At 40.6% G+C, this 22,983-nt stretch overlaps 1 protein-coding gene across 6 annotated transcripts; it reads left to right on the top strand.

Annotated features, from left to right (window-relative positions):
• Window positions 1-3: 3 nt before the first annotated feature.
• On the top strand, window positions 4-22,697 carry NMNAT1 (nicotinamide nucleotide adenylyltransferase 1). Of its 6 annotated transcripts, XM_054008894.1 has the most exons (6): window positions 27-82; window positions 4,284-4,362; window positions 14,815-14,988; window positions 16,502-16,685; window positions 17,423-17,568; window positions 19,157-22,697. In XM_054008894.1, the coding sequence occupies exons 2-6, from the start codon at window positions 4,350-4,352 to the stop codon at window positions 19,567-19,569; spliced, it is 930 nt and encodes a 309-aa protein (XP_053864869.1). In that variant the 5' UTR covers window positions 27-82; window positions 4,284-4,349; the 3' UTR covers window positions 19,570-22,697. The 6 variants fall into 6 exon arrangements, with proteins under 6 accessions (XP_053864870.1, XP_053864869.1, XP_053864867.1 ...); XM_054008895.1 differs by lacking the exon at window positions 4,284-4,362 and having other exon boundaries at window positions 4-82; XM_054008892.1 differs by lacking the exons at window positions 27-82; window positions 4,284-4,362 and adding an exon at window positions 8,400-8,556.
• Window positions 22,698-22,983: the final 286 nt, after the last annotated feature.

The following is a 22,983-nucleotide window of genomic DNA, read 5'->3' as shown; positions in this document are numbered from 1 at the left end:
CGTCGGCGCCTGGCATCCCGGGTCACAGTGGATCCGGCCCTCCGGCCGTTCCCCGCGGAGCTGGGCGGCGCCTGTCAGCCGGGTAAGCAGCTTGAGGGGGGCCTCGGTGGGGCGAGGAGCCTAGGGGCCGCGCCTGGGTTACCCTGTGTGGGGAAGGGAGCAGGGCGGCACCTGGGGAACTCTGGCTACAGAAGGGGCCTCAACCCCCTCCGGTGGCCTTGTAGCTGGCAAGGGACTTCCCTCTCAGCGCGCTGCCAATGTTTCAGTCAGTTCCCCTTACCGCTGTATGACTAAAACGAAAACAAGCGCTGCCACGGGGTAGTGAAACACAGCCTGTTTGGCCAAAGGCGTTTACAAATGATTGTAGGTTACTCCTGCAATTCTTACTCACACAAGTAAATCCCATCAGTGGAGCTGCTTGCATGAGCAAAGACTACATGCAGGAATAAGGTTTGTGGGACTGGGCCCCAAATTAGCCTGGCTGTTCTCAGTATCACTTCGTCCCACGCTGAAATACTCCACCTCTGGGATGGAAGGTGGTAGTTGTTTAACAACGCATAGCATCACTATACAACAGTCCTGGACTTTTACCAGTATGGGCTGCACTTATTGAAAATGTCACCTATATAGCATGCATGTGTACAGTATATTTTTTGTCAATTTCTCCTACTGAAACCAAATACAAAATCCTTGGTAAAAGAAAGTGGCAACAAAAACAAGGTTTTTTTGGTATTAACAAAACAAGGTTTTTAGTAAAAGCAGAGTGTATTCTATAGATAAAAGAACAAGAGTACTTGTGGCACCTTAGAGACTTAACAAATTTATTAGAGCATAAGCTTTCGTGGACTGCAGCCCACTTCTTCGGATGCAGTCCACGAAACCTTATGCTCTAATAAATTTGTTAGTCTCTAAGGTGCCACAAGTACTCTTGTTCTTTTTGCGGATACAGACTAACACGGCTGCTATTCTGTATTCTATAGATGTTTTTATTGCTTGCCCCAATGAATTTTTGAACATCTACCTTAACAATGTCAATTTACAAAGAATCCCCATGGGAACTAATATTATTTAAGTCATTTTGTTTATCCTTCTCAGATATCCTTAGAGATTTTCAATGTCTTATTTAGTAATGGGCATGAAAATAGTTGGATGTTGTGTAACTCACCTCAACTTTGTTAAACTAAGTACATACAAATGCATAAGAACCTTTTTCATCAGTACATGCCAAGGATTTGGCTTTTGTGAACGTGAATGAGAGAAAGTGGATAAAAAACAAAGAACTATTGTTTACTGGTATGAGTGTTTAAATATTGTTTGTGGTCACATTGGAATAATTTTGATAGTGTTAATTCAGTACCTTACAGTCTTAAATGATAATACATAATTTAACTTTATTATGAGGAAAAAGATTACTTGAGTTGGTACAATGATTAACCTTTCTAAGGACATTCAGAGCAGGAGGCTCTCTTGTTCTATAGAGGTTCTTGTAGCACCCTCATCACAGTAGCATCTGAGTGCCTTCCAGTACTGCATTAGATTATCTGATTAACATTTGTCACGTGTCATTTATTTTCTCTCTCATCTTCTTCCCACGGAAGAAATTGCAGGCACATTTACTCAGCAGTTGGGTGGTGCGATTCCCAACTTGGGTAGACGTATACGTTAGTTATGCTCAAGCTGGCACCTAAAAATAGCAGTGTGGCAAGGGTAGCAGCTTGGGCTAGCAGTCCATGTACCTACTGAGTGGGGGGTCAAGCAAGATTGTATTGGGGCAGCTAGCCTGACCTGCTGTCTGTGCCGCCATGACCACAGTGCTATTTTTAGAACACTAGTTCAAGCAAAGCTAGTGCATGTATGTGTACCCATATGAAGTTTCCTGTAGTCCAAGAGTTTTATGCCCAGATATATTGTATTGCTGCAATCCAGCCAATAGGTGATAAAGGCATGCCGGTTATATCATCTGGTCTGGATGAAATGGAGTCTTATCGGCAACCAGAGATGGTAGACAACATTGTTTATCATAGCACTGTGAGAGTTTACGAGTCAGGGAGGAATCCTAAACTACAGATCAAACTGACCAATTGTGGGTACGTTCCTCCAACTAAAGGAGACAGCAGACTCCCATAGTGCTTTCCTCTGCTCCATCTTGCTCAGCTCCAGCTTTAAACAGCTGTTCTTCAACCCTGAGCTGATTTAATCCAAGCAGTGGGCCATCTTGGTGGAGTGGAGGAGTATTTGTCATTTTGGGGAAGATTCACACACCTTTTAGTGATGATTTCACTCTTTCACATAGACAAAACAAATAAACAAACCTGGAGAATGTATTGTAAGCTGGCTCTACTTGATACTAAATTTCATTAGTTATCTTTAATCATTGTAACAACTTCTTCCTTGAGAGGCAAGTTTCTTGAGTGTTATAAGGATTTACAAGAGGGGCACAATAAATCAGTGAATAAGTACAGGCCTGTGTTAATCTCTTGATGATACTTTGCACTGCTATAGCATCTTCCAGGTGTCCCTCACATGGTGCTCATGCACTAATAAAGCCTCACAACCCCTCTGAGTTCAGTAAGTATAGCTATCTCCATTTGACAGATGACTAAACTTGAGGTAAAGAAGTTTAAGTGAGTGAGTTGTCCAAGGTCATAAAGCAAGTAAGAACTGGCAATAGCATCAAGGAGTCTTCATATCCAGTTGCCTGATCTAAGTGCCAGGCACTGCTTCTTTACTATTTAGAAATAGTATAGAATAAGTTTTAAAAATCTCAGTGTCTTCCTTTAAGCATGAGCTGTTAGTTACTGAACAGGACTGGCCCACTTAATGTTGGAGTCAAAAAGATTAAATCACAGCTAGAGAAATACTGAAAATGTTGTTTAGCATGTTCTGGGGCAGAATCATACAATTTATTTCTTTAATTATCAACTGTCCCTAAAAACACAATATAGAGTTTTATCCAAATTTTCTTAAGGCAACCCTAATATGAAAACAGTTAAAGTAAACATCAGGAGAAATGGATTAATGTTTTTGTGCAACAGATTCAAAAGATTATTCCTACAATACATAAACCAATATTCTATAAAAGTTATTTCCTCAACCAGCACAAGTTTTCTAGAGAGTTACAAAACAGTACACATTTGAGATTTACTTATGTAAACAAGATAGGTGTAGGTATTAGCTAGCTTCCTTTAACAAGTTTTTAGGAACATTTTTTTCCAAGACATAAGACATATTGATCTCAAGTTACATTTTAAGTGTCACCCTGAATGCCTACCCAATCTAAATTAGGCAACATCATTTCCACAGATTTGTAGTAGAAGTAAGGGGCTTTGAAATCTGCAACAGTAAAGGCTTCAAATAAGTCCTTTTTGTAAAAGAACACTGAAATTAATTGAGTTGTTCCTGATTATTCCAGGGCAGTGAGCAGTTCTTCATAGAGGAAAGACATGTACAATTGTGATGAATGAGAGTAACTGTGAGGTATTCTAAAAGTTGTCTGAAATGAAATAATTTACATTAGTTATCACAGGAATTTCTGAAATTTTTTAATTTCTCTTTATAAGAATGACTTTTTAAAAAGCCTTTGGGCCAAATTCAACCCTGAGACCAATGGAGTTACACCAGTGAATAACTTGTATCCTTTTTATTGATTTCTCTAAAAAGCTTAAGGAATAAGAAGTCCATAATTCAACAACACATTAATTTCTTAAATAGTTTCAACTTAGAGTGAACAGTTGAATGTGACAATGTGACAGTAGATGGGCTGTAAGAATTACTGGAGTCCCACATTACTGTTCTCTGCTAGGAAAAGCTAATTCATTTCCCTTTGTACAAGGCACCACTTTTCAACAAAGTAGATCAGAATGTTGCTGGAATATAAAGGTGAAGGTCACTTCATACTAAGTGGACCCCAGTTCTAAATGTGCCACTAGTTTTAAAAATTACAGGATCAGAAAATGCGTATTACACAATGGTATTAGATTTCAGCCCTTCTGCTCTCTATGCCAGCACACACAGGTTTCCTGAGGAAATGTTGCTAAACTGCAGATGTCAGCAGGAATTAAGAAATTGAGAGTATTTGTGAATAATCAGATCTTGCCTATAAATACCTCAATTATTAAAGAGACACGAGTTAGAAGGCAAGTTTATGATGCAGTTTAATAGCTGCCTGATTTTCTAGACTAAAATTAGCTGCCATGATGCAAAAGGTCATTTGATCCCATTGCCGAAAAAGGCACCCTATATTTTCATCCTTAAGTTTCTGATTATTTTTCCCCTTTTTTTAGGAGCAGGAAATCTACCCTATTCAGGTCTGCAGTCTGAGTCACTTTCTTCTTTGAAATTGGAGCTTTATGCATTACAAAGGCAAGTCCAGCTCCTTCCTTCTCCTGTTCCATAGCTGTTTCCATAGTAACTCTTCCAGCTGATGCCAGTGCAAGCACTGCACTCAAAGTGGCACCAAACCCTTCATGTCCTTGCCTGCTAACTGTTTTGTGCTAATAAGGAAGAGGATTTGAAAAATTCTGTGTAAAAACTCTTGAAAGCACTGAAAAGTACTGACACAGAGTGAACCTCATAAGGACTCCAAAGCCCTGCAGTTTCCATTCAAGAGCCCCCTGATGTTTGTATATATTGATAGTTAAAGACTTTGCTATGAATCTCTCTCATTTTGAAATTCTCTTCACTGTGACTATTACAAGGATCAATACATTTCTAATTTCTTCACCCCCTTCCTACTGAAGAGTGGCCTCGTGAGAATTTTCCAGGCAGGGATGTTGCTGTGGGAACAATGACGGAATATTCAGTACTTTGCATAGAGGACACAGACAACTACAACAGGAGACTAGCTTATAACGTATTCCAGTTTTAGTCTGTTCAGAATCAGTCCAGGAGAAGCCAGACTGGCAAGTCAGATTGCCACAAAGAACACTAAGACATATTTAGGGTGAGGAAAGGGTGGGAAGACAAGTGAAAAGAAATTTAATTAGTAGAAAAGGATTTACTCTGCATGTATGGTCATTCATACTTATTTTACCCACCACACCTTGGATTAAAACTGAACATTTAAGAAATCTGAATCACGCTTCATCAGTGCTATTGATTTATTATTTTCACTTAATGAAGCTTCCACAACAAAAATAGATTGGTCATTTTTACTTATAATTATAATCAGCTTTTCCTCTTACATGCTAACACCATGCTGTCCTGTTTAGGTTTCCAGGACTTCAGTAGAACACTTAAATAAACATTTTATTTAAATTTTAAAGGAATGTAATAGAACATATTCTTTTTAGGTTTCACTTAAACAAAATCTAAATGTTGGCCTAACTGCTTGACAGTGCCCTTTAATTAATTTAGATACCCATATCTTTAAACTGTCAGGTAGATCAGTATTTCAGGGAAATGTGTAAAGCTAATTCTATGCAGGGCCGGCTCTAAGCACCAGCAAACCAAGCACATGCTTGGGGCGGCACAATTTCAGGGTCGGCATTCCGGCCACCTTTTTTTTGTTTGTTTTGCTTTGGCAGTTGCGCTTCTGGAGGTGTTTTGTTTTGTTTTGTTTTTGTTTTTTTGCTTGGGACGGCAAAATACCTAGAGCCAGCCCTGATTCTATGAAGGAGAAAAGGTTTAATTTCTCATTTAAAGAAACTTTAAAAGTACCTGCTGAAGTCACAGTGCTCACTGACAGCATCAGAGACAGATCCTAAAGTTTGGGCTAGTTTTGGCCTGTGTAAGAAAGCAACTGTGAGAGAGACTTCTTGTTATCATTGTAGCAATGTTTGTCCGTGTTTTAAATTGATAAATGAAAGGAGTAGCAATACTTATTTCTGACATTATGACTAGAAGAAGTCTGAAGGTGCAGAAAACATGCTTCCACCATTTTTAATCTAATTCACTAATTTCAAAATTAGGCTAATATTTTCCTAGTTTTTGATTATTCTGTTCCATTTTATATGCCCAGCAATCCATCCTCTAACTGAAAAATGCAGAGAGCCTGCAATTAATTATAAAAGATAATAGTGAAACAAAATTATTCAACTAAGTATACCAGTTGTAACTATAACAACATTTTTATTATGGCACTGCTGAGACTAGGAGTTTGTTAAAATACTCAGGTCCTGCTTTGAGCAGGGGGTTGGACTAGATGACCTCCTGAGGTCCCTTCCAACCCTGATATTCTATGATTCATTTAAGAGCTATTAGAAACCAAAGGGTCCTATTAAAATTAAGTAGACATTAGTTTTGCTTTAGAAATCTTAAAATCAGAAGTGGAATGAAGGCTTGAATACAAACATACTGTGTAGTCAAGGCAATTAATACAACAGTACAGACTCCTTCAATAAAGGATCCTATACTCCTGAATACACAGACCACCTTGAGCTCCTATGGAATTGGCTCCACAAGAGTAAGCACCAAAGCCAGCCCTGGAAAGATAGGAGAATGATCAAGATAACACTTCTTTAAACTCCTTCCCAATGAGAAACTTCAAGAAGATAAGCTTCCCTCTTTTGAGAAATCGTTATCTTGTCCACTGTGTTGCAGAACCAGTCTATACAACCTTTGCCTTCTAAAAAGCGTAGCTAGAGAGAGGCAAATTATTTTATCACTACGCTTGACACACAGAACTAACTACCTAAAATATGTTGAAAAGTTAAAAAGCCACTAAGTTAATCAGCCACATATTGTTCACCCTCATTTTCTCTTCCTAAGCTATCTTCATAACACCAGTGCATCTCTCTCAGACAATTGGTGTGTTCCTGCTGGATCCAAAACAGCCAGATATCTGATGTAATCCAAGTATGTGTGAAGGGTCGAAGGACAGAAGTGGTAATAAACATAGCTGTTGTATCACAGATAAGTCAGATACATAAACTCTTTTTGACAATGGATGTAGATTTTCTCAGCCTGCTTCTCAAGTCCTGGCATCTCAGTGCTGTTTCATGACCCTTGAATTACATAATTGAGTATACTGCCTGTAAGAGAATCAGGGGAGTATCACAGGCCTGATTCTTCTCTCAATTTTCTTTACACTGATATCTCCACTGACTTCAGTGCAGGGGCGTGCACAGGGGGCAGCAAGCAGGGGCACCCCCAATAATCAGCGAGGAATACAGTACTCCCCTGCCCTGGGACTGCAGCGGGGAGAGAGGACTCCCCCTACCCCAGGGCTATGACAGGGAAAGAGCTCCAGCCCTGGAGCTGGGGGAGTCCTCTCTCCCCAGGGTCTGGGTGGGGAGAGGGGGCAGTAAGCTTCTCCCAGTGCTGGGGGGTGGGGGGGCGGGCAGTGAGCTCCTCCTGGGGCCAGGTGAGGAGAGGGGAGAGCGAGCTTCTGTGCCACCCCCCCCAAAAAAAGGGTCAAATTTAAATTCCTTCACACGCTCCTGCTTCAGTGGAGTTACTCTTGATTTACACCAGTGTGACAGGAGAATCAAGCCCTGTTTCTTTGCTGTCCCACGGATCTCACTGTAAAAACCCGGACACCTGCAGAACTCATCAATGGTGAAGAAAGTAAACGTACTACCACCAACTTGTTAAAAAGTGGCTGGCTGCAGTACTGGGACAAGCTCGATCTGAAAAGCAACCCCAAGAAATCAGTTAAATATTCACTGAATGAATATCCTTTTTTAATTTTGATTTTACTAGACAAAGCTAATATTGCGTTTCCAAATGTCTGTATTTGCAAATTTCAGATGTATACATTAGTCTCTTGTTAGAGAACATTATTCTAAAATAGCATTAAGGTTTTGATACAAACCAAAGAATGGCAGGAATGTTAGATTTAAGCCTGCGAAGCATTAGAGTAGCAACTCCAGGCTCAACCTGGAATGGTATTATTCCCAGCAACTTTTAAATATACAATGAAAGTTGCTTCAGGTAGCCACCCAATGGACCAGTAAAATCAATTGTCAATAGAGGATATTTTAACTGCAAGTTCAACAAAACCATATTAAAAACCTTGGGGATAATTGAATGGCTTCATACAAGGAGTTATCTATCAGACAGGAGGACCTTAGTAGAAATTTCACTGTACCAAATTATATCCATCGTCTCATCCTTCTATATTTATTCAGTAGAAAGATCTCTGTCTCACCAACACAGAGAAACTTCAGTAGAGGTTTCCTAACAGAAGATGTGCTTGAAAGAAATAGCAGGATGTTTCTTCCTCCTGTTACATGTACCATTTATACCTGACTTATCTCAGTTGTCACCCTCCCATCATAGAGATGCTTATCAGGCACTTTTGGTGACACTGGACTGCTGCTGATTTCCAAAATACAGGCTGCAGGACCACCCTGCCATCACTACTTTACTTTAAATGAGCAGGCTTCTGATATAGAAACAGGAGTTGAAAATGGTACCACCTAGTTAAAACTTCAACAGGCCTTTCCTGCCACGTCCTTTATTGGAGTTTTCAGTCCTTCAGGTTTGTGCTGTCAGATCTTCAGGGGAGTGAAAACAGCTGCCAGTCTCCTTGTCAAAAGGGAACAGAAACTATGGGACAGGCTATGATTTCGCTCTTCTCAAGAACATCTCAGAATACTCAAATCAGCTCTTTAGGTAAGAAACCTGCTTCATTTCTCCCTCTCAAAATTCATCATGCATGCATTAAATTAACCTCTACAAGTTTTACTAATTAAGCCTTTTTGTACCGCTGTAGGATGCAGAGCTGAAGGAGCAGAATAGTGATTCCAAAAACAAACACTATAACCTGACTGAGAAGAAAATGACATGAGTCACATTATTATTCATTACTTACTACACAGTAAAATATTCCACCAATACACAACTCTGTTACGTGGTTACCTGAGGCATTCAACTCTTGGTCCCATATTTAAAGCTGGCAAAGGACTTGTAACCACATTTCAAAGGTACTGAGCACCCAACAATTCCCAAGCAGTTTGGGAATAACTTAGAAAGTCCAAAATTAAAAGATCTGAGGGGACCATTTTCATAGGAAGGGACATGGTACTATTAGACGATGCCTCTAGATGAACTGAATTTGTATTTTACATGATGTTGCAGCAGCAAACCTTAATCTGGAGACAAAGGCCTTAACTGCACTGAGAATTTTAAGGAGTTCTCCCATTGCCACGTAGCATCAACACAGCTCCACTTTTGCAAGCAATGGTGCAAGCAGAAGGGCATATTGCTGCATGAATTTTTACCACTGTATCATCCAGATCCTCTCAATGTAGACAAGGCCTTTGTCTCCTGACGATGTGATGTTATAATAGAAAATTTGATTCCATCATCTGTTTGTCTAAACATGGTCTAACACTACCAGATACTCTCCTATGAGCATATTCCCTTCAAAGCTTTTCAGTATTTTAGTCCCAACCTGATTTGGACCATTTTTATATTTTGTAGGCCTCTCTTCACAAGCTTCTATTCCTTTCCCACTAGAGAGTCAATATCTATTTGATGTTTATGCCAAATTTGCTACTGTATCTGGAAACAGGTATTTTATATTGTATATGTTGAGAGCACCATTCTACCCTGTGATACAGGTATGCACTACTGTATATCTTGTAAAAATCAACATTTGCCTTTAAATATTAGTAGCTCTTTTAAGTGGCAATGGAGGCTAAGTGTTTCAGTGAATTAAACATTGAAGTTTCACCTCTGGAGAACTGGATTAGAATCTTAATTTGGTTCACAAATAAAAGTAGTTTAATGGTCTCATCCTAGTCTTTAGAAATCTACCTGGATCTGAACACATTAACAAAAGTACCACATTGCTATAGATCTCTGCTCAGAAGACAAGGATGTTGTGAGTCGGGATTGAGGAGCATTGTGTGGCTATAGTCAGTGCCATTCGTTTTATTAGTTCAGAAGCACTAACTTCACCTTTCAGAAATAATAATAATTAAAAGCTAATAAACAATATCTCAATTTACCCTGTACACAACCCTTCACCCTTTTGATAAAGAATTCAGGCTTTAATTATTTTTGCTCCTTTACTGGACTTAAGAGATTCTAAACTATTGCTCTGTTTTCTGCCGTGGATACATACACCCCTATTAAATAGCCCTAAAACAAAACTGTGCTTACAATCTAAACTGTGATGGTGTTTGGACACTCATTAGCTCAGGTGGGGTAGGCCATGTGAGTCAGGCAGTAATGAATCATAGCTGGGCTGATCAGATGTTCAAGAAGCTGGGAGAAGTGCCATTTGAGAGGTTTTAATTCCAGCAATACATGGCTGGTAAGAGTGACAGAATTCTATGCCCTGTAGTTCATTTCTGCTATCAATTGCTCTTGGATTTCAAAAGCCCAGCATTCACCTGAATGGAGCTTACTTCCCTTAGGTCACCATAAGCACAGAGTCCCTTTATTGTAATGAGAATTGTCAGGATTAGTGCAGAATAGCTAATTTTTAATTGGGGGTAATATAATGCCCCAGTCTCTCCCCCCCCTTAATATTTTAGTAAAGGTTAAAAAAAATTTAAAAACCCACCTTAAAAGAACAAAATAAAAATCTTAACTTGTACTGACATCCTAACCATATCTGTGGTTGCACCACTACTCTTGGGGGATGGGGATGGGGATGGGGGGGCAAAGAGAGGAGACACAGCTTAGATAAAAAAGTTTATGGGATAGAAAGGAGTTATTTCAATACAGAAACTAGAGCTTTCCTCCAGCTGTTTAACTACAGTGGTATCTATGGAAGCAAGGATGGGTTAAACCTAAATAAAGCCCAGATGGGCCAATATTTTGCTCCCCAAGTTGGCCTTCCATACAGTGTCTTCCTCACTCTCTTGCAATGGACTCCATTTCTCAACCAGTTCACCATCTCTTACATACCCACTTGATGTCTGATTTTTCAAATGTGCTGAGCACCCACAACTACAATGGGAGTCTTGAGGAGCTTTAGGTGTTCAGCACATCTGATGTGGCTTCTCAGTGATTTGCTAGGCTCAGATTAAAAAAAGCCTAGCTCCTGGATCCTGCCTTACTTCACCTCATGACACTTGTCTGGCTGTGGCTGTCACTTACATACTATGGATGCCTTGGACCAAATTCATTCCTAATATGATCCTGTAAAGTAAGTTACAGTGGAGATGAATTTAGCTCGGCATGTGCCCATGCCTGCAACAGGAGCTTGTCGCCAGGTGGCCCCTATAAGGATTCCAGCTCTGAGGGAGTTATTGGGAAAAATACAGGCGACCACAATTAGCAGTAGCAGTTTTGCAATGGGTGGGCACCTTATACCTCCCCCATGCTCTTAGCGCCTTATTTACCTCCCCAGGGCTAGTGGGGTGAGTCATAGTTAGAGCTTCATGTGTGTTGCTCCAGCTGGGAGGGGGAGGCAAAAGGGTGCCACTCCTAAATCTGGCTCCCCCCTTCCTCCACTGTGCTCTGCCCCCTAAGCTCCCAAATTGCATGGCTATGATGCCCCCCATCCCCTTTGATCTCCCTGAGAGCCCAACGCTGCTGCTCCTGCAGCCGCCGCTCACCCCAGCCAGGCAGTGTCTGCCCCCAGGCATGGAGACTTATCTGCATAGCTTGCAAAGCGCACCATGCACCACTGGGAGCCCTTCACCACCATCTAGTTGGCCACAACAAGCGAGACCAGCAGGCCATGGCCAGCAACTGGGCCAGGAAGCACAGCGGAGAAACCACTGGGGCAGGCTCACCAGCAGCTGTCCCTGGTCACACTAGTGTGTGCAAGCAGCTCACACGCTCCCGGACAGGAGATGCAAACCACTGCAAGGAAGAGACTTGCACTTTTACAGGGATGGCACTGACACTAGCATGGTCAAGTGATTGCCCTGCTGTACACTACCCCTGGGAAATACACGGGAACAACCAAGAACTCAGACTCTCACTATCAGAGCCCACTTTTGAAAAAGTTGGCCAAGAGACTTGCCCAGGGCCACCTAGCAAGTTGGAGGCACACTCAGGAACCCTAGCTTCTTCATGCTGTACCCAAACCACTACACCACACTCAAAGATCGAGCAGCTCCAGGAGAGGAAGTTCCTGTAACAGATTCAGTCTATGTGGGTCAGATTCTGCTCATGGTTACAAACTTGTAAATAGGGAACAGTTCCTTTTAAACCAATGGAGTTACTCTAGATTTACACCACTGTGGCTAAGAGCAGATCCTTTGTCTTTCATATTTAGTTTTTATATTCATTTGTTGTGTGCATGGGATTTCCATTAAAATTTTGAGGGAAAACAGGCTCTTCAGTTGGGCAAAATCCTGAAATCTTTATTCAGAAAAAACGTTAACAAAATCATTGGAAGTATTGCACAAGTAAAGGTAGAGTAAAAGCTGAATAAGAACTTCAAGATGTATCCTTTAATTTGGAACCACTAGCAGTGTTGCAGGAAAAAAACTGAAGAATCTTGAATTATGTATTTAAGTTTTAGTGGCAAACTAGGCTTAATGTTACAGCTTCTTTTCCTCATTTTGAAAGGATATTTACTCAATTTGTTTGTCCTGATTTACTTTCTGATATTGCTGTTAAATAGTAAGTCTAGATACTTTGAACTATTCATGAGGCTCCAGGAACAGTGATTTTTTTTTCTCTCTGTTTTCTTTTAATTTAAAAAGGGAAATTGCTTACATTATAGAAGATGAGAGGCAGGGAGCTGAATGGTAATATAAAGAATTTTGATAGATCAGTCTGAATGGAACAGTAGCAAAGAGAACAAGTAAACTGGTGATAACTTCACCTTCAGAGCTAAGAGGAGCTCTTCTGTTTCCTGTGGTCAAATCGCAAAGCTGCCAGCAAAGGAATTTTGTGTGCTCTCAGTCTCGGTAGGAAGAGCTGATAAAGGTGACTAGAAAAGATTTTGTTCCTCATGATACAACTAATAGACTCATTGTCACTACGTTCAGGTAAATTGGATCGTTCATTAGATGCTATATTTTTGTGTCCAAATGTAGTAATGTTTGAGCTGCTTTCTGTATTAAACGCGGTGATTTGGTATTTTCATAGTTGCTACAGTAATGGAGGCCCATGTATCTGAATGCCTCCCAAATATTTTAAAATAACAATCTCTCTCTCTTCCTTCACAGTGGTAAGAGAATAATAGCTTATAGTTTGTCTGTCTGTATGTGTGCTGTGTTGTGTATCTTTCTGTGTGAATAACTTTTTTGGGGAAAGCTAAGCTAAAGAAATGAATTTTGCATTTAGTTCTGGATATGTTTGTTCTAATCTCTTGCAGAAGGATTCATAGTCAAGGTCCAATTCCTACAAAAGTTCTGTTTCCGAGACTCATGAACTTCTTCCTGTTGATCTATAGTTTAATTGTTTCACCTGAATATAGCTGTCGTAGGAAGTCACAGTCACAGAGGGAGACATGATTTCTCAGTACTTAGATCAGTCCTATGGAGGATTTTGAAAATCAGGACACAATCTGAAGCAGTTTCTGTATTAATTGGGAAGACAGTAGGAAAGTGAACACTGGAGTGATGCATTTATGGCAGCTTGCGCAGCTAAGCAGACTGGTATTTTATACCAATAGGAGCTTTTTTCAGGATGTGTGGTTCCACTCCTAACTATGAGTTGCAATAATCTAGTTCATAGATCACTAATGAATGGATCACCCTGGACAGAACCATGTTCGATAGGTGTAAAACCAGCGTAATGGAGTGAAGCATCTGTCCCTATGTTTCTTGAGAGTACTAAATTAGAGTAGTAGTTTTGATAGAAAAGAATTACAGCTTAAAATACTATACATTGGTAATTGTGGACTGAAGCCAGTATTTAATGAATGTGTTTAAAACACCCAATGCTTCTGTTTTTTTCTTGATTAAACTAATATTTACTAGCAAGTCTGCCAAAAAATAAGCACTGGGACCTTTAAACCTTAATTATACCATACATCACTGTTTTTTTTTTTTTAACCTTAGCCACCCACAGAATGTATTATCTTCACAGTGATTATGATGCAAGCTAATGCTGGGAGGGAAATGAGGAAGTTAGTGGGTCTCCCTCTGTCATTAACTGTTAGCTGGTAGAGTGGTGGTACAATAATTTAGACTTGCTGATGTCTTTAGACAGGAACATAGGAGTTTACAGGTTTGGGATAACTTGCAGTGTTGCCAACTTTCACAATTCTGTTGTGAGTGTTGTGATTTTTATTTATTTGTTTATTTTAATTAAAGCCCCAGCTACTGGAATCAAGAGCTTGCATGAAAATCTTAGCTTTTTGGGGTTTTTTTTAAAGTATGTTTTCTAGCCCTCGGGGTTGTGGAGAAAAGTGTATTGAAAACATTAATTGACTGCACCCTAATGGCTCAGAAAGCCAAATGCAAATAAAAGGACCAACATTCCAAAAGGATAAATCTCATCATTTTTGAGGGGCCTGATTCATGTTTTTTGAATGCTGGGATGGCAGTGCTGCTATTATTCACCATATACACTTCACACTTTAGTACTCTTTACTAAAGCTCTGAGCTGTCCCTTAGTACAGTCACATTGCTATCTATTACACACAAATCTCATGTTATCTTCCCCTGCTCTCTTCCTTCTACATCCTTTGAAGCCCTGAGTAGCCCCAACTGTATGTTTCCCATACTTAAGGCCCACACAAGAGTCCTCATTCTTCTTGTGGCAGATAGCCACCTTTGCCCCATCCAGTCTCTCTGGTCGCACTTTCTCTGTTACACCTTCTGGAGGTAGCAGAATTACATCTGGTGTTAACCTCCTAATTTCAAAGGTGGAGCATCATGTAAGAGATTCTAGAGCAAACATTGATGTTAGCATGATGGGTTGTTCACTTCTAATCAAACCATCTTCTGCTTTATTCAGTAACTCTATAGGAGCAGAAAACAACTTTTTTGTCCTTTCCCCTTACTGTAGTTTGTGGCTGTGACTCTGAAGTTCTTCATTTGGACCTGTGGCTTCAGGGAACTCCTATGGAGAATCCAGATAACAAGACACAAGTCGTTCTGCTGGCCTGTGGTTCTTTCAATCCAATCACCAACATGCATCTGAGGCTGTTTGAACTGGCTAAAGACTACTTGCATGAAACAGGTAGGAGTAATAGCTTAGCTAACTCAAAATGTATAGCTCTGAGATGTGTGTGGTTGTGTGTTTAGGTGAGTACATATGTCTGAGTATCTGCGATTGCTTTGCTATGACAGTGTCTATATTCGGATTCCAATTAACAAGATGTAGAGATGGGTATGAGTGTATGCATGATAATAATTACCAGTAAGACAAAGAAGAATTTCTAGAGTTGCAGGGAATATAGCATAGTAATAGATCAAATCTGTGGCAGTGGCCTCTGTCAGAGTGTATTCTTGTCCCCTCTTGTGGACCAGCACCAGTTTGTTGTAAGCAACCCCAACTCCTAGGTCCATGTGTTTCTAAGCCTCCCTGGGTCTGGGTAGTGACTGGTCACTGTTCCTACCCCTGGGTATTTCATACAAGCTCCCAGAGGTAGACTCTGGGTCTGACACCCTTCTTGGTCAGTAGGATCCCACATTCTGGAACCAATGCCTCAGCCTTCCTGAGCCCTCAGTTGCTTAGATATATTCCCCCCCAAGTCCAACTGGCTGTTGTAGCCCTGGTTTCTAATTAAAACCTTCAGGGTCAATCAGGAGATAGTCAAGGAACACAGACTTAGCAAAGCAATTTCTTAATCACAGACACTTAACTCTCTAGCCTTTTCAAGAGTAACAGATCTTTGAGAAACAACAACATCCTGACTGCACCCCCCAACCCAAAGTCAAATCTCATCCCTCATCTCATCTCTCATCCCTCATCCCTGTGAGTCCTGGGTTTGATCAGCATCCTTAAACTATGCATCTTTTGTTGCCTTCTTTTGACTGGTCATTTTGCATGTGCCAATGGCCTGGCCCGTTGCGGAGAAAAGCAACCCTCTTTTAAAACAATCTCTGTCTCCCTGTTGTCTATGTGCTTCAGCTGGGTAAGTTTTGGGACTACAGCTTCTCCCTTATCATTAGGGTCTTTGAATGACAGAAAAAACATTATTCTACTAGGGAAGAGTCATTTAATGTTGATAGCCCTTGATTGCTCTGTCATTGCTTCTCAGACATAGTTATTCCACTAGATGTCAAGCCCCTGCTACAAAATGGATGCTCCAATCCACAAAGAAGGCTGCAATACAACATGAAGGTCACACTTCAAAACAAAGGGTTATAATACAAAAGAGAGACCCAGAAACAAAATGGGGTCCACAAAACAAAAAGGAGTTCACAGTTTGACACAGACATATTGTCAATCTGTCACAGCCTTCCCAAACCCTGAGACTATCACACCAGCATTTTATAGTCTATGTCATCCACACTTGGCAGCATGATTCAAATTCTCTTTCATAGTTGTGCTCCATACATCGGCCAGAGTGCACAGCACTTTTCCAGTTCCAGTGGATTGGCTAACGGGGCTCTGTGGGAAAATGGCATTCATCTTCTTTTAAAGACCATAATGACCATGCATATGAAGTACTTTATGTACAATACAGTGAAGTTGACATCTGCTCAGTCACTCTTTATGTTTTTGTGTGGGTGTGTTTGTCACGCAGGAAAATACAACGTAATCAAAGGAATCATTTCCCCAGTGGGTGATGCATATAAGAAGAAAAGTTTGATCAGCGCCAATCACCGAGTAACCATGGCAAAGCTTGCTACAGAAAGCTCAGACTGGGTGCAAGTTGATGACTGGGAGAGCAGCCAGAATGAGTGGCTGGAGACACTCAAAGTTCTAAGGTATTGCATAGCCATACACTGAAAAGACACCTATTCCTTTAGTAGGATCAGGACAGGAATGGTTTAAATGGCTAAGGGTCAGTTCTGCAACTCTTAATCACATGAACAATCCCATGGAAGTCAAGGGGACTATTCATATGAGCAAGAGTTTTTCACATAAATAAGGGTTGCGGGATTAAGCCCCCATACATATATGTTGAGACTATGAACACTTTAACATTTCCAAGGGCATATCATTTACATACTTTTTTTGATGACTTTTTAGCATTGAAGAAAGTGAGGGATTCATAATGGTGACTAGAGCCGAGAGTAGAGTGGGCCCATGCTGCCCAAGCTTCCCTCACTAAGCTCTGCTAATGCACCATGCTGCTTTTCTGTACGTTTAAAAGCAGTGTGAGAACCTTAAAGGAATGCCTATTTTTCAATCTTCCTTCACCCCCATGATGCTCCTGTGTCTGCCTTTCCTCTCCATATGGTTTGTGTCACTCTAACTCCATCTAATTTCTTCCTTTGAAAAAATAAACTTACTTAATTGCTGATGCGTCTAGCTCCAGCACGTTGGTAGTCACAGGACTCAGATCTCACAGCCCATGGTTGAGGAAGTTCTCAAGAGACCTCTATGAAAAACTCAGGGTGCTACTGCAGGAGGAAGTGATGAAATATGATTCAGTAGGTGGTTCTCTTCCCTATGTTATCGCACAACTTTAATACTCTTTAAAAAATTATTTATTTTGTAGATACCATCATCAGAAACTTGCATCTTCTAATCCTGCTAACAGTCTGCAGAATGCTGTACCTCTAATAAAGCCAGGCCGAAAGAGAAAACAGGAAGCAAATAGATACATTCCTGTTAAAAAGAATCAACTGAGTCCAGAAACAAAAGGTTTAGTATGTTTGCGAAAGAAATCCTCATAGCAACACACACTTATTTCCAGGCCATGGTGATCTGCCATTGGGAAGCATTTTTCTGGTATTAGATCTCGGTTCTGACCTCCCTATTGAACAATGTAAAGAAAATAAAACATCTAGATTTTTATGGCGTGAATCAGTAGTCTCCTTCATAACAGTAAACTATCAGGGTGAAGAAATCGGGTTTTACAATAATCCTTAGGATAACAGAAATCTGAACTGGAAAAAAAACATTTAGTTTACTGAGATTTATCATACTACAGCTGAAGTTAAGGAATTGTGAGTCATAGGCTCTTTTTATTCAATGAGGGAAAGGAAGGACAATAAGTCAGAAGTCCCTTGTATATCCAGAAATGGGAGTAGGGGTGTAATTTAAAACCCCATGAAAGTGGAGTAGCATGATTTACAAATTCCAGCTAACATCCAGATTGATTATTACTTCTTACAAAGATGTAATTTTATTATTCATCTCTATTTAATCTGAGCACCTGCATGAACTAAGATCTAACAAGTTTGCCAGTTTCTTAGTATCTTGGGCCCACCCACCCCTTTTGGTTTCAGCCAATAAGCCCCTTCCAACTTTCCACAATGGATTTTTTTTCCCCGATGTGGTTTTTTAATCCCTTAAAAATAATTTGTCATCTTAGTCTTCCCTGGCCAGAGCCTACTAACACCAGCCACCCATGAAGGGCAGATAACTATCATGCCAAACAAACTTCTGTTGGTGAAAGAGACAAGCTTTTGAGGTCCACAGACCTCTTCAACTCTGTATTTGGTTTCTCTTTCTCTAAGGGGAATCCCTTTGGAATGTCATCTAAGGTTTTAATAAAATTAGGATATCCTTCTGTATTTAACCCTTTTGTAGCTCCCCCCCCTTGAGCTCTCTCATCTTCAATGGTGGATTGCTTCATCACAAGGCCAGTGTTAGGATCATTCCTTAGAATAAATTGTCTAGTGCTTTTTGCTCCCTTTGGAGACTATTCTATGGATAGCCTAAAAAAACTTATTATCAGGATGTTTTTTTCTAATACACTGTCCGAATGTTACTACAGAGAACTTTTTCCAGAGGGTCTGGCTAGAGAATCTTGCCCGCATGCTCGGGGTTCAGCTGATCACCATATTTGGGGTCGGGAAGGAATTTTCCTCCAGGGTAGATTGGCAGAGGCCCTAGAGGTTTTTCGCCTACCTCTGTAGCATGGGGCAGGGGTCGCTTGCTGGAGGATTCTCAGTGATTTGAAGTCTTTAAATCATGATTTGGGGACTTCAACAGCTGAGTCAAGGGAGAGAATTATTCCAGGAGTAGGTGGGACATCTTTTGTGGCCTGCATCATGCGGGAGGTCAGACTAGATGATCATAATGGTCCCTTCTGACCTTAGAGTCTAGGAGTCTATAAAACTTATTATCAGGATGTTTTTTCTAATACACTGTCAGAATGTTCCTTTTCTTAATTTCATCCCATTACCTCAGTATACCCAGGATATGGAGAGGTAGTGTAACATCCTTGCTGAGTCAGCAAATAGCAGTGGCTAAAACTGAATCTTCTTCCATTCCCTTTTTTTAGGTGTCCCACAGCTGAAGCTGCTCTGCGGAGCTGACATGCTGGAGTCCTTTGGAATCCCCAACCTGTGGAAGCTGGAAGACATCACTGAAATTGTGGCAAACCATGGCCTTGTCTGCATAACCAGAGCTGGAAACAATGCACAGAAATTTATCTATGAATCTGACACGCTTTGGCAACACAAGAATAACATTCACCTGGTTGAAGAGTGGATCACCAATGACATCTCTTCCACCAAGATCCGGAGAGCACTGAGGAGAGGACAGAGCGTCCGTTACCTGGTCCCTGATGCAGTCCGGGCTTACATTGAAAAACACAACCTGTATAGTCCAGAAAGTGAAGACAGGAATGCTGAGGTTATTCTGGCCCCTTTACAGAAATATGCTAGGGGGTGTAAGCAGGAACAGACACTGTAATCTAGCCTGTTATGCTGTGAAAACCTTATGCTTTAACGTGGGAAGATGTTTAATCTGTTCCAGTAAATCAGGTCTGATTCTGTAGCCCTTGTATGTACATAAGTACCATTGAATTCAATGGGAGTTTTGTGCGTATGGGGATTGAGCTTTTACAGCACAGGCCTTGTCTTTAAAAAAAACAAAACAAAAGTATGTTTTACCTCAGGTTAACTAACACGCATGAGCTATCCTGAGGTAAAGACACAGTGAGGACACGGCATTTAGTTTTACCATAAGATAAACTAGGAAAGATCAGCTCTGTTGACCTCACCAAGGGTATGTCTACACTGCCCACATTACAGCGCAGCCATGGCAGCGCTGTGACGTGGCCAGTGTAGTCACACTTTATCACTGGGGGAGAGCTCTCCTGGCGATATTAAAAAAAGAAAAAAAACCCACCCTGAATGAGTGGTGGTAGTTTTATCACCCAAAGCGCATCTCCCGGCGATAAAGTGCTGTCTATACTGGCGCTTTTCAGCGCTAAAACTTTTGTTGCTCAGGAGGGTGTTTTTTCACACCCCTGAACAACTAAAGTTTTAGCACTGAAAGTGGCAGTGTAGACACAGCCCAAGTCTACCTCACAGTACAGCTAATATGTCTACACAGCTGACATTAAAGTGCTGCTGCAGCAGCGCTTTAATGTGGTTGTGTAGTCGTGGCTGCAGCGCTGGGAGAGAGCTTTCCCAGCGCTGTAATAAAACCACCTCCGCAACGGGAATAGCTCCCAGCACTGTAGCACTGTCTACACTGCCACTTTACAATGCTGAAACTTGCATTGCTCAGGGGTGTGTTTTTTCACACCCCCGAGCAAAGAAAGTTTCAGCGCTGTAAGTGGCAGTGTAGACAAGGCCTAAAGTAACTTGTCTTCACAGTGTTTTTACCTCAAGGATAGCTGACACTCATTCATTATCCTGAAATCTAAGAATAGACATTTTTTAGCAGTGAAGACAAGGCCTTAGGAACTGGATTCCTCCACTGTCCTTTACCTTGTCATTTACAGCTGTGCAAATTGAGAGTAAAGTGGGTGCAAAATGCTGCCACTCAGCTGTGCTGCTGTTTTACACTCTCTTTGCACATGAACAGCAACAAAAGATGCTAGACAGTGGAGGAGCAGGCCCTACAATTATGCATCAAGTGCTACAGTTTGATACCTAAAACTTAGCATAATAAAAATGAAACAAAATGGGTTTTATAAACTCTGATGTTACAGATATCCTTGACTAAAACTTTATTCGTTCAGGGGTGTGCCACTGTAAGTTCTCTAGTGTAGCTGCTCTAAGCTGACGGGAGAGAGTTCTTCCATCGGGCTTAATTACTCTAGCCCCCACGAGCAGCCATAGCTTTCCCATTGACATAGCATTATCCACACCGGTGCTTAAGTCGGCGTAAGTTATGTCACTCAAGGGGTAGCTAATTCAGACCCCCGAGTGACATAATTTATGTCAGCTTAAGCTGTAGTGTACCTATAGGCCAGGCACTAGTGCATTAGAACCAGAAAGTGAAATTGACTAGAAACAGAAAGCAAAATTGACCTGTTTAGTTTCCCTGTTCAAACTGTAAACTGATAAACAACACAAATGTTTTGAACACTTCATTGTGTTATAACAAAAGACAAGGTCATTTCAAGGCAAAGTTACACTTTCTTCCACTGTCGTGTTTTAACTGAAAGCCTGGGAATGTCTGCTCATGAAAAAGGAAAAAAAAAAAATTGTTACAGTTCTTCTCCTATCACTGATGCATAGTAACTAGCATACTCCAAAATCTGGAGTATATAATAGTCTGATTCATTTTAAATGAATGGTTTAATGGCTAAACGTTAAGAAGAGTGTCATTGTGATTCTTACTAATTTGGGCCCTTTCTTTGGAAAGAGGAGGACATTTGATTTCTGAGCCAGAATTTTTGTAACTGGAAGGGTGGAAGAATAAGGAGAGACTAGGGCTCCAATGTAATCTACACATGTCATTTTTCTTTCCTAGAAGTCTGGTTCTGAAGTGAGCATAGCAAATTGGGTGTGTAAGTTAGAACAACACTATAAATGTCATGCTGGTGAATTCTACACTCCTCTCTCTCCATTGTGTGTGTGAATTAAGTGCCTTATCAAAAGTTCCAGGGCTTGAGGAGCTATTATTCAGATAGTATGAGAAAACTGTTGAACTGCATCCTCCACAACAAGAGGTCTGTCATACTGACCAGATCAGATATGCTATCAGAACATGAGATTCTCAGTGCTCTGGACAAGGTGAGCAATGCATGGCATCTCCACATGTACACAAAAATGCTGGAATTAATTTATGCTTTAGATTAGAGCCTCTGTGTGCTGCTGCTAGTTCCAGTTTGCAACCATTGGTTTCTTCAGAGCATCTATACTGTATTTATAAAAAATATTTGTGATAAGGTGAGCACATTACCTTAAAGTGCACTTCTAACTTTGAAAAGTGACTGAAATTGGCACTAAGAGGTTCCATGTTTATTTCTTCTCAGTGATTTCCAGATCAAATGTGATCTGTTTATAATTAAAAATGTTTTTTCTCACTGGCAGCTATGCAAACTCACCTTGGACTTTGACAGTCAAGCTAGGTTCTTTCTATCTCACGCATCATCATAGGTAATAAAGATACTGTAGGCCAAATCAGTGACATCTGGGCAGTCCCACTGCCTTAACTGGGCTAACAGATTGGAACTTTAGTAAACAATTCTACTGATAATGCCCAGGAAAGAACAGAATTCCTCTCTCTCCTTTAGCTATGTTGGTTCTGCAGGGCTGACAGGAATAAAAAGCAATAAAGATTTATTTTAGTCATTAAAGTCATCTGATGTGACCCTAAATACACAAGCAGAACAGATCTTTTCTGTGAGAGAGTGCTGTTTATATAGTTACTTTTCAGAGTAAAATTGCACTTTAAGTCTGAGATTTACTTTGTAAATCATGATGCTGGTGTGTTTTGTTATACTTGATTTATATAATTCAAGAGACGCATTGTGCACTAAACAGAATGTTCTATAGTGGCCTGGTCTACATATGTTATATTTTGCTGGTCTTTCATGCAGTTATGTGTAATAGGTGTTTCAATAAAAATTTTGGTGATAAGCAAGTGTGTTAATTTGTTTAGCATTTATAAAATTAATCAAAGTCTGATAGCCTAAATCTTAGAAGCTTTTCCACAGGGACAATCCTTAACCCAGCACAGAGTATCACCAATAGCAATGGGATTCTGCATGGGTGAAACAGTCTGCCTATACAGAGCAGCTTGCTGGACTGGAATCATAGTTCTGTTGTGAATACTGATCATTCCTTTCTATTGTACCACTAGAACCCACAAACCAACACAGCATCAATTTCTACTTTGATTTCCCAATCTTGGTCCTAATAAAAT

This window comes from Malaclemys terrapin, chromosome 19 (assembly GCF_027887155.1).
Source record: "Malaclemys terrapin pileata isolate rMalTer1 chromosome 19, rMalTer1.hap1, whole genome shotgun sequence".
NCBI classification, from domain to species: domain Eukaryota; kingdom Metazoa; phylum Chordata; order Testudines; family Emydidae; genus Malaclemys; species Malaclemys terrapin.
The sequence above is the reverse complement of the archived record's forward strand: the minus strand, read 5'-3'. Positions and strand labels throughout refer to the sequence as shown.